Source organism: Podarcis pityusensis (genome assembly GCF_964106645.2).
Source record: "Podarcis pityusensis genome assembly, chromosome: 3".
In the NCBI taxonomy this organism is placed as follows: Eukaryota; Metazoa; Chordata; class Lepidosauria; order Squamata; family Lacertidae; genus Podarcis; species Podarcis pityusensis.
This window is the reverse complement of record NC_138026.1, coordinates 80,565,598-80,577,711: the sequence shown is the minus strand read 5'-3', so window position 1 is coordinate 80,577,711 and position 12,114 is coordinate 80,565,598. Positions and strand designations below refer to the sequence as shown.

The following is a 12,114-nucleotide window of genomic DNA, read 5'->3' as shown; positions in this document are numbered from 1 at the left end:
GTCCTGAGCTGCCACTGGGTGAGTTTCACATAGATATAGCTTTATGGCTCGGACCAAAGGTCTTGCCTATTGCAGTAGTCTGTTTCCCACCATGACCAACAAAATGCTTCCAGGAAGCCCCCTCTCCACAACAAGCCTTGAAAGCATCAAACCTAGCCACCACGACAGCCATTAATAGATCTTTGTTTCATGCATTTCTCTTACTCCCTTTTAAAGCCTTCTTACGTTATTGGCCATCTCCACATACCGTGTCAGTGAATTTCCTAAGTTTTGCTTTCTGTTAAGAAGTTGCTTCTTGTGTCTGTTCAGAATCCATTGTCCTGGGTAGCCCCGAGTTTTAGTCTTGTGAGAGGAGAAAAAGGTTATTGCTATCTGCTTGTTTTGTACTTCAGTTACAAAAATCTCTACAATGTCCCTCCTTACCTATCTTTTTAAGTTTTGCTGTTAAGCTATCTAATATATTTTTAACAATCCTGTAGTGATCTAGAAACCCCAATGTACAATCCAGTTAAACCAAAATACCTCTGTTTTAACCTGAATGGATTTCACTGAATTCTGTGTAGGCGTCATTGGCATAAAGCCAAGAAAAACAGATTGAATTAAGATGCTGATTGTCATCACTTTGGGGTTTACGTTTTTGAAAATCAAGATCTATAAGTCCTGCACAGGGCGTTAATATCAACTATTTCAGAAATATTATATGACTTCTGGGATAGCTCAGTTGGTACAGCATGAGACTCTTAATCTGAGGGTCATGGGTTTGAGCCCCAGAGTGCATTGCAGGGGGTTAGATTAGATGTCCCTTGTGGTCCCTTCCAATTCTACAATTCTGTGGTTTTATGAGTTTGGATCCAGTATGTTTTGACTTCAAAACAGCTGAATTTTGTGCTGATCCTGAATAATGGTCTGTGAAATGCAGCTGCTGCTTATTTTCACACCTGTTACTATAGTGAGAGTAATAACTGATATGAATCTCAAAGATGAAAGTAGTGAGAGGGAGAGGAGAGTGAGCCTGCAGTTCAGACTATTACTTGCACCCATCTTCTTTCCATCAAGTGTATCGGGTCTGCACATTAGCTAGAGAGATGTACTGTATTAGCAAGATGTCACACTGTTCAAATGCTGTAGAGAGCTGGCAGTATGGCAAAAAAATAATAATGGTTGAGGCAAAACAGGAACGTGCTGCCACCATAGCTTTTCTTACCTGGGTTGTATGGCAGCGCCTGTAAAGCGGCAGGTTCTGGCAAGATCTCGCTTCTGTGTTCATGGCGGCAGCGCAGGTGGAGTGCCTTCATGAGCACTGCCTCTTGGGCTTCCGCTGCCTCAGGTGACGGCTTCACCCCACTTCATGACTGAGCCAGCCCTGGCCCTGTAGTTACTAGCACAGTGGACATCTTGAATCTGAACCCAAACAAAACTGATTGGTCCAGAGTGGGTTGTGCCTGTTCCAGCTCCTAGCAGTATTGTTATGTACTGAAGTTTTCACCCTGGGCCAGCAGGGGGATACTGTAGATAGTTTTCACTCAGGTCCACATATGCAAATAAGGGATTGAAAGTGACGTTCAGTGATTGGATAGTTACAGAAAATGGTTACTGTTGCGTTCTAGTGGAGCACTATATAAGCAGGCTGGCTGAACCCTTCAGTTCAGTTCTGTTCTGGCCTGTGAATAAACAAGACCTGTTTGAAGAATCGCTGTGTCGTCTAATATGTTCACCCACAACCTAACAAGTATACTTCCCTTGTGTCTTAATTCTATTGTGTTTTATGTTTGCTTAGTACGGAATGTGAATCTGGTCTGGGACCGTGATAAATTTCATTCATTCATTCCCTTGTGTCTTCAGCGATGCTTGCATCACACCCCATGTCTTACCAAGTGGAACCGTGGGAGTCACCTCCTAGGGGTCGAGGGGTCTTCAGATCCCCAATAAAATATTTGAAGGGGCCGGGTCCATCAAATGCTGTGCGTGCACGGTGTCATGTGATCAGTAATGCAGGGCGGGGTTTACCCCAATATTTTATTCAAGTTAGCACCTCAGCAAACTGAATTTTTCTGCCATCGCTTTGTGTGCCCTGTGATCTGCGTTATGAGCTCCCTGTCTGGGGTTCATATACGGGCGCTGCGCTATGTGTTGGTGCTTTGTTATACCGTATATTATACTCTGTCATGGTGACATGGGTGTGGCTCAGTCTTTGATTCAGAGGCAGATTTTAAAATTTCTCCCCTTATTTGCACTATGTGAGGGGCTGGTGTAAAGTTAGATCATTTGGAGAGCATGACTGTGGGATGAAGGGGCACAGGATATATGACATCTCCATCCTACCTGCCTTCTGCCCACAGCTGCAGCCTGTCTCCCGCTGTGTATCTTCAGAGGCAAACAACTTTGTTCTGACGGCATATCTGGGATGTTCCTGTGGTATACCTGCTGTTGCATTCTCCTTGTATATGAGCCCTTTGACAGCTCCATGGACCTCAGCTGGCAGATTGTCAGTACGGAATGTGGCTTTTAATTACTTAATTAATTAATCAGAAAAAAATCTGCTGCCATATGAGTTTGGAGCTACTTTTGATTTAACTGATCAATCTACTAAAAGTTTTGTAACCCTACTTAAGTGTTCCAGTTAAAAGCACACACTGGAAAGATATTTTTTTTAATTGATAATATTTTAGTCATTTATTTCTTCACTTATATTTTGGGGTGTTTTGTTGAGCATGCTAACTGAAGGACTAAATGACATGTTTTTATTACTTAGAAAACAATAGGAATTATATAAAAAAGCACTTCTACCAAGCGTCATAACGGTATACAAATACACCTCTAGTTTAAATTCCCCATCTCTTTTGATTGTATGCCCCCTTCCCAAGTGCCTTACAGACCCTGGAACAATTTAGATAGAACTTTAATGCTATTTTATATTGATGGGGAATTCAGAGTACAAATATATGCCGCAACTCAATGCGCCTACAGATTCACAGCAAGAATTTTGCTTAAGGCAGATAAAATATGGACTAAGATTTACTGAATTTTAGCTTGCAATGGAATATCACGTTTTTGACCTCAAAAGGCCAGCCATATCCCACTGTGTTGTTTACTGCAAATCAGCTTGGGATTTCTCCTATGTTAAACATAGTTTAACACAAACATAGTTGACTGTATGAGAAGAGAACAATAAAATAAAAAGGTTATTTCTTTTATTTACTGTTGCACCCAATAAAAGGTAAAATATATTCTACCCGGATTGTAGCATTTCATTTTACAGCAAACAGGTATTGCTTGAAGAGCCCCTATAAATATTATGAATTATTTACATACAGGATACAAAAGCTGTAAATTGTTCAAGCGGAGCATGAATATTGGATTTTGAGACTTTCCATCTTGTTTATTTTTTATTTTTTTGAGACTTTCCATCTTGTATATTGTTTAATAATCAAACAGAGTTAAAATAATTAACTTTATGCCCATTGAACATACAAAAATACAAGTTGTAAATATTCTAGGTCATTTTTTTGACCTAGAATTCTCAAGTTCCTTTTTATTGAGACTTTAGGAAACACAACTGGGCACAATACAAAGGTGATGTGTACAACCACAAGGACACAAGTTGTTTCTCTGCAGTTTTTATTTCAGATGAAGAGCCAGACCACAAAACAGCTTGCCTAGTTGTCAGTAGCAAAGAATGCTGTTTCCTAGAACCACAACCTAGGAAGCTAAAAAGTGCAGGTTTGTCAGTTCACTCCATTAAGCAGCCTTATAAACCATTTCAAAAACCAACTTTGAAACTTGGCTCTAAAAATGCTCCCTGGATTGTGGACTGCTACTCTAGCATTAGGCTTTTCATACTTTTTAAAAGTTTACCTGAAAGTTATTTGTCTTAAATATTCAAAGTATTTCACCCCCCCTTTTTTTCCTTTGCAACAGGAAGGATCGACTACTTAGGTGTTCTCAGTGCAAAGTTGCAAGATACTGTGATGTACGTTGCCAGGTAATCATTACTCTGATAATTAGCTGCAAATGAATAATGCAAATATGTTACCCTTTTAGCCTTGATATTTTCCCCATTAACTCTTCTTAAGATCTAGGAAATTGGTTGTCATGGCCAGCAAAAATTATACATGCATGCACATGCACAATGAATTTTTTTAATGGTACAGTGTCATTATGTTGCATTTTGATGTAACTTTATATATTTTTATGTTCTGTATTTGTTTTGTTTTTGTGGTTCTTGGTTAATTTACTTATGTACACTGATATATTGAATTATGTTACTTAAAAATGAATTATTATTATTATTAGTAGTAGTAGTAGTAATAGTAGTATTCTTAGGTTTTGAATGTGGAATTTGCTTTGCATTTCTTATGTACTGGTTCTTTTTTGCTAGGATTTGTTAGCTGGTTAGACAGTTCTATTGAAATATGAAGCGGTATACAAATTAACTGGTACTAAAAAACTAAATAATACTTAGCCATAACAAAAACCAAACCAAATACCTGCCTAAAAATGCAACCAGAAGTAAAGCACTATGTTACGTTGGCCGGACTTCGCCAATTTAAACTGTTCATGCAAAATACAAACAAGGTTTCTGGGTTCTTTTGCAGCAGCAGGTGCAGCCATGACAGTGCCTAAACTAGGGAAGGCTATGCCTGTTTGTAAGCAGTCCGTATTCACGATGTGAATGGATTCAAATTGGCAGTGATCATAAAGATGTGATTCCAATGTCTTTCTAACTTTAAAAAGCACTGCTAAGATTAGAAGAATGAGACACACGATATTGTGTGATGTTGCATATTTCATCTCCTTGCTCCTTTAAAGGCTGCATAAACAGTTGATCATCTCAGTGTCACTTCTAGCATATTTTAAACTCCTTCCCAGCATTTATTTTAGGAACAAAGCATGTCAGATAAAGGCTGGCTTCAAAGAACAATTTTAGTTGGCTCGGGAGGAACATGCCAGTACAGCTACGTTATGCAGAATGATGTCTTAATGATTAGAGACACGACTGTTTATTTAGGGTGAAAGAAACTGGATTCATATAACCTTTGTTTTCTGGATACTTTGAGTTACAGTTATATTCTGATAGCTCTCACTTTGTAGTCCATGCGAAACAGCAGATAAGTTAGAAGGGTGAACTTTCAGTGAAGTCCAAAACAATTATTTGTGAGGGGGAATAAAACCAAGTTGAGAGTGGGAACTTTTCACAAAAACTTGCACAATAAGCTAAATGCACCACCCGCCCTTTCAGCAGTTTTTGAGAGATGGCCTGGTTAAGCTTCTGTGCACACCTTCACTTTGAAATGGCTTTCTAGCATCATGAAGTCAAATCTGTTTGGGTATGTGAATTATACGAATATACCTTATACTTTTTTTTTTATTAAAGATTTTCTTGTTTTACAGAAGTATGTGTAATGTCTCTCATATTTTTTCCATGTAACATTTTTACAAATCAGTTTCATTTGTTGAGACATTAGGGGGGGAAGGGGTGGGGTGGGGAAGATGGGTGGGGGTGGGGTCGGGTGGCGATGTTTCTATTTTGCTTAATGTATGTAGGGTTTGGTGTCAGCGTTGCTCGTGCAGGTTCTCTGCTGTTCATTTGTGTTCCTTTGGTGGTGAGAGAGGTTGGGGTTGGCCCAGGCTGTGGTTGTTTGTTTGTGATTGGCTGTGGTGATCTTTGTTTTGGTGTGTGAGTGGGGTGGGTGGGTGTTTTGGATCAGGTTAGCTATATTGATTTGTATGCTGTTGGTGGATTATTGTCATTGTCTTGTTGGGCTGTGTATGTGATAAAGGGGAGCCATACCAGGGTAAAGGTGTCTTCTTCTGTTTGTCCCCGTGTCAGTTTCAGTTTATTGGTTAATTTTTCTAGTAGGGCTATTTCCCATACTATTTGGTACCATTGGTCCATGCTTATTCCTGACAGGTCTCTCCAGTGTCTGGTTATGGTGTTTCTGGCTGCTGAAAGTAGGTGGGTTATGAGTTCTTTGTGGCGTAAATGGGCATTGTTGTCTTGGAAGATGTTTAGTAGGGCCAATTCTGGGGTGATGTCTAATACTTGCTTAGTTATTTTACATATTTCTTGTATGGGAATATACCTTATACTGAGTCACACCTTTGGTCCATCTAGCCCAGTAAGGTCTGGCAGGGGTGCTTCTAGCTTCTTATCAAGAGCCCTTTTAGCTGGAGATGTTGCGGATTGAACCTGAAACCCTGACTCTTTCCTCTGACTTAAGATGTTGTGACATCTTCACATTGATTACATGATCTCAGAGTGGCCGGAATTGTGTTGGCAGAATAAAGAAGCCACCCCTTAAAAATAATGGCACACAAGGATTCACCCGTTGGGTAGTGAACAACGTACAAACAACTCTGGAAGGTGTGCACTGAGGATTGATTTAGGGGCCATTTTGGCTTCTCCAAAAATATTTCTTTCACACTGAAAATATTGTGACCCTTTGGTGCAGGCCTAGTTCAAAGAGAGCAAGGGTGAAATTAAAATATGAGCTGTATAATTTTAAGCCACTATTTCATGTGCCAGAAACAGAAATGCTTTTTGTCCATTCAGCTGCTCTTGCAGATTTGTGTGTAGTGGCACTCCTTAATCCCATGTCATGCCTCTTGCTTCTGTTGTCTGCCTGCCTGCCAGCCTCTGTGCAAAACCTTAAGCAGAAATCTGGCATAGCAGCAGCAGCAACAACGAAAACCCAGAAAAATCTTTTTGAGGTAGAAATCAAGGGACAGTCAAAATTGGAGGCTGAACATAAATATTCTGAGGAGAGGATTACTGATTCCATTGGGCCAGGATCAGAGTTGCTGCAAAGCAGAAAGCTCCACTGAAAAGAACGGCATCTTACAAAAGGCAGAGATTTGTTCCTATTCATTTTTCCATAGGAGATCAGATTTAGAGAAAAATAAGAGGGACCTGCAACAAAATGTTGCAGTGTTGACTGATTACTGCTGTTTGAGTGTTCTAGTTAGTCAGCCCTGCCTCCAGGACAATCCATTCCCTTCCTACCCTGTTTTATGTACCCCTCCGAAGAGTCAGTCATCTTTCTGTGACCACTGAATGTGATCAGTCTTCATCAGGCTAGTTCTGGGGTTCCCACTCTCTTTAGGAGGTATTTTAGATGCCCCCAAATACCTCCTTATCTGCTTAAATGGTCTGTTTTGTCTACTTTAGGGATCCACACTCATCTATGAATGTAGGATATTGGTACATATTGGCTAGATTCAGATGTTACTCTGAACCAGAGCTTTCCAAACTTTTATGTTGGTGACATACTTTTATGTTGGTGACACACACTTATGAGCTACCACTTCCCTCCCTCCCATGCAGCTGGGAAGAGGAGTACGTAAGCTTCTGCTTCATTAATTGATTATTCACAGGTCTCACCTAGATCTGAAATTGTGCTTAATTTTACCAGCAGTTCATTTCAAACAAGCAAGCTTCACACACCATGGTTTGAAATTTGCTTGTTTGAAGCTAATCATAGTTAATATTGACCAGTTTGTTTGTAGTTTTTTCATTTATTTATTATAACAACTGACAGGTTGCGGGGGGGGAGTAATAATGGAAGAAAAATTACTTTAAAAATAATAAGTTGTTACAATTGCTGATTAGGAAATATGGGGAAAGGAGGTATAGTTTATGATTACAAGGTCTCTAAATCAAAACAATTACAAATTTCTGTTTCAGAAAAGATAAAAGTATCAATAAACTAAATTCAGACATTTACATAGACCTGTGGGATATAACACTCCAGTTTGTATATGAAATAAAATTAAACCAAATGGTGAAGAAACAATTTTGAGCACTTTGGCACCCGGACATTTTTAGCTTATGTGAGATTTTTTTATAATAACGCTGATTTACCAAGTCTTGACATAGTCTAATAGTTCAGATTATTGAAATCAAAGTTCTTCCCAAACTTAGCAGTTCTGGCCTAGGCTGCAGTTGAAAGATGTGAGATCAGTTCCTTGTTATTCAGATCTTGACCCAAATTTACAAATTCAAAAGAGTCAAACAAGGGGAGGGGATGAATTGTTTGCCTGATTATGAGTGAGATCTCAGAAAATACTTTTGTCCAGAACTCCTTTCAGCACATGTGTTGGTAGGTCCCAGTATCCTGGCAGAGTAGCTTAGTCTGTAAAACAGTTGAAAGAAGAAAAGTAACAATTATATAGGGAAGTTGTTAGTACTGTATGTGGGTTGTGTTTTTTCCTGCACAGATAGTTTTAGTTAATTAATCAGTGGGGTGAAATTTTGGCAGAGAGCTTAAAATGGAAGGGCACTTTTTATATTACAGAAATAGGGAAAATATTTTCATTTAATACACAGTGGTAGAATTTTGCTTAAATTCTAATATGTCTCCAGAATCCTACAAACTCACTTATACTGAGGTTTGGGTAATATGCAAAATTATTTAGATGTAAAAGACAGATGGTTGATCAGCTAAAACATTTAAATGGTTGGTAGTTCTAATAACAATTAATACCTTACTGTAAAAATAGACCGAGTGTTTCAACAGCATTTCTTGCAAAAACCATATGTCCAACCATAATCAGTGGCTTGGATCCAAATATTCTTATGCTTGCGCAAAATCACTTTTATCTGTGCACTGGTCTCTTGCAGTAATAATTCATATTTATTATATTTCAATATCTGAAAAGTTTACTGGCAAAATAACTTCTGTTTTCTCGCAACTTGTAGAAAGAAGCCTGGCAGGACCACAAACGGGAATGCAAGTGTATTAAGAGCATTGAGCCTAACTTCCCCCCAGACTCAGTGAGGCTTGTTGGCAGGATCATTTTCAAACTAGTAAGTAAACTTTCTACCTGTGATTGATCCTTGAAAAGGTGTCTGCCCTGACTCTGTGGCTGAGGAGGCCTATATTTCACAGAGTTGTTATTGCTTCTGTTATGTACTGAAGTTCTCACCCTGGGCCAGCAGGGGGATACTGTAGATAGTTTAGGTCCACATATGCAAATAAGGGATCGAAAATGACGTTCGGTGATTGGATAGTTACAGAAAATGGTTACTGTTGCGTTCTAGTGGAGCTCTATATAAGCAGGCTGGCTGAACCCTTCAGTTCAGTTCTGTTCTGGCCTGTGAATAAACAAGAGCTGTTTGAAGAATCGCTGTGTCGTCTGATATATTCACCCACAACTTAACAGCTTCATAATAGCTCTTGTTGGGGAGAGGCTAGAATAAGAACTGGCCGCCCAAGTTTCCTTATGCTCCTTGCCGAAGCAAATTTCCTTCCCTGCCAGTGAGAGCCTGGCATATTAATGACCTCGAGTGGAACTTCTTGAATTGACTGCCTACATGGATGTAGGTAGCTTCTGTTCATGTTGCATTATCCTCTGCAATTGGCAGCAGGGATGAAACTATTGTGCCATTACTTACTCAACTTTTAAGATACATGCATGCAAAAAGGCAGAAAACGGTCACATTTGTGTGAACCGCTTTTGTATTTATTACAAATGTATCCTTAGGCACTGGGATGGAAATGCAGAAGCAGAAGGACAGACTATACTTCAGAAGAATAAATTCATAAGTAATACATGTCATAAAATGCAAGCAAGTTGCATCAGAATAGTAATATGAGTAAGCAGCATTGAAGTCCTGACGGAATCAAACTTGCTGTAAAGGTTATAATTGCTGGAATTTGTGTACTTAGTGCTGGCTTCAGAGTTTAGTCCTTAGCTTGATCTTAGATGAATCCAGAAGTTGTATGTTTATTCATATGTCGTTTCAAAATTTTCACAGCTCAGGGAGCTATGGGAGGCTCATCGTCTGACATCAGTTTCAAGGGAGCTTCTTTTGCACATGTTCACAAATGGTCACAAATGTTGCATATCAGTAAAATAAATACCTTGTGTCAGTGAATGAATTCAAAAAGGTTTGTAACAGCAACCTCAGCTGTGCTTGACTCAGTGTGGAACTCAGTGGAGCATATGGGTGAAATGTGTTCTGCAAAGCAAGGTGTGAAAATCAAGAGAATAAAAATAAATGAGTTGTAACTTACAACAAAATGCTACTAATGTTTTCACAAATAAGAACAAGAACGGATTAATGCTAATGATTGCTCTTTTAGTGCTATACATAAAGTATTAAAAGAATGATTAAAAATTGAGTTAATGATTTCGTCTGCCATCCTTTTAATTCATTATTATTATGCTCACCAGTTAAGACAATCAACATGTCCATCTGAAGAGCTCTACTCTCTTTCTGATCTTCAGTCAAGTAAGTAGACGTTAGCCCTACTTTTTTGTAAATGCTTCCCATGTTTACTGTGTAGCATCCTGAGATTTAACTTCCTCTTGGAACTTAAATCTTGACTCGACTAAGTAACACCTGAGAGAAGAGCTAGAAGGATTGTTTTTCGAGTTTGTGTTTTTGTTTTTTTACGCTAACTAATATGTTTTCATTTTTGGGTTGTACAGTGCTTTTGGATTTAATTTTAGAAGTGATTTAGAAGAAAAATACAGACCATTGGAAATCAAAGAACAAATGTTTCTGGCATTGCGGATAAGCAGCTCTTCTGTACTGGAATCCATTTATTCCCTCTGCCATTGGCATCTGGTTGTCCTCTGTGAGAACAGGATGTGCCTTTGGCCTGATCCAGCAGGACTGCTCTTATGCTTATACTGCTCTTATGCTCATTACTCATTACTCTAATATTTTGCGAGCTTCTTGGTAATTTGTTCCATCACCTTCTTGAGGATGCCCTATCCAGTGCTCCCCAACCTTTTTATCGCCGCGGACCGGTAAATGTTTGATAATTTTTCCGTGGCCCGCTTGTTTTGATTTAATAATTTTAATTTAATTGTATTTAAACATGCCTTCAAAATAAAATACAGCTACACCAAAAAATGAATACAAAGTGATCTATTTTATTTAACTCACTAGAATGCCAAATCAATGAGAACCCTGAGCTTGTTTCTTTGCAATGAGACGGTTCCATCTGGGGGTAATAGGAGACAATGACACCCAAAGTGTGTTGCTTATGTCCAGTTTATTCCGTTGTTTTGTTTTGGTTGCTGTCACTGCAGAAAACCCCGCTTCACACAGATAGGTTGTCGGAAATGGCAATAGGGATTTAAGTGCTGTGGTGGCAATCTCAGGGTATTCCGCCATGACTTGAATCCAGAACATCGGCAGAGTGGTTGTCTTGAACGTAGTTTTAAGGCCACCGTCATTTGCAATCTCCAGCAGTTGTTCTTCTTCTTGCATAGACATGCTAGATTCGCCTGATTTGTTGGCAAATGGGTCGCGGATCCATTCCTTACCAGTTCGTGGGTCTTTTGTGGTTGGGAAGTAGCGCTCAAACTGTTTTAAAAGCAAAGACAGGTGATCGTGCACCAACTGGCAGAATGAATGTTCAAGCTCAGTCTCGCCTACAATCCCTTCTAATGTCTGAAACATGTCCAAAATGCCTCTGTTCACGCGCCGTCCCCACAACTCCAGTTTGGCTTTAAATGCAGCTACTTTGTCTGACAACTTGAAAACAGTTGTCATTTTCCCCTGAAGGCCCAGATTGAGTTCATTGAGCAGGCTGAATATGTCACACAGGTAAGCCAGTTTTGCGACCCATACCTTGTCACTGAAATGTGCTGCCAGCGGTGTCTTCTTTTCTGAGAGAAATGTTTGCAATGGCTCTCGTAATTCAAATACTCTGGTTAGCAATTTTCCTCTGGATAACCATCTTATTTCTGTGTATAAGAGAAGGCATCTGTACTCTGCGTCCATCTCCTCACAAAGCTGCTCAAACAGGCGCGAGTTAAGTGCGTGTGCTTTGATGTGGTTAATAACTTTAACGACATCCATCAATACGCTGTTAAATTCCGGTGACATTTTTCGGCTTGCCAGCATTTCCCTGTGAATGAGACAATGCGTAGATTCACTCTCAGGTGCAACCTCCTTAATCCGAGCAGTTAAACCAGACAGTCGTCCGGTCATGGCAGCAGCTCCGTCTGTGCGTATGCTGACACAAAAGGACCATTTCAGTTTTTCTGATATATAACCATCCAGTGACTTGAACAGTTCTGCTCCTGTGGTGTTGGTTGGCAAAGATAGTGCACATAACAAATCCTCATGCACATCCTCCTGATATAGATATCGCA

At 39.5% G+C, this 12,114-nt stretch overlaps 1 protein-coding gene across 7 annotated transcripts in view; it reads left to right on the top strand.

Annotated features, from left to right (window-relative positions):
* The window catches only part of SMYD3 (SET and MYND domain containing 3), a 362,731-nt gene that overhangs the window by 28,881 nt on the left and 321,736 nt on the right, over positions 1-12,114 (top strand). For 6 of the 7 annotated variants that reach the window (XR_013983608.1, XR_013983609.1, XR_013983610.1 and 3 more), the window contains exons 2-4: positions 3,919-3,982; positions 8,699-8,806; positions 10,177-10,234. Coding sequence is in view for 3 of the 7 variants with exons in the window: in XM_080997768.1 (XP_080853894.1) it covers positions 3,919-3,982; positions 8,699-8,806; positions 10,177-10,234 (230 nt within the window). In the remaining 4 variants the exon portion in view is untranslated. The remainder of the gene's footprint in view (positions 1-3,918; positions 3,983-8,698; positions 8,807-10,176; positions 10,235-12,114) is intronic. The other variant, XM_080997769.1, reaches the window with a different exon arrangement.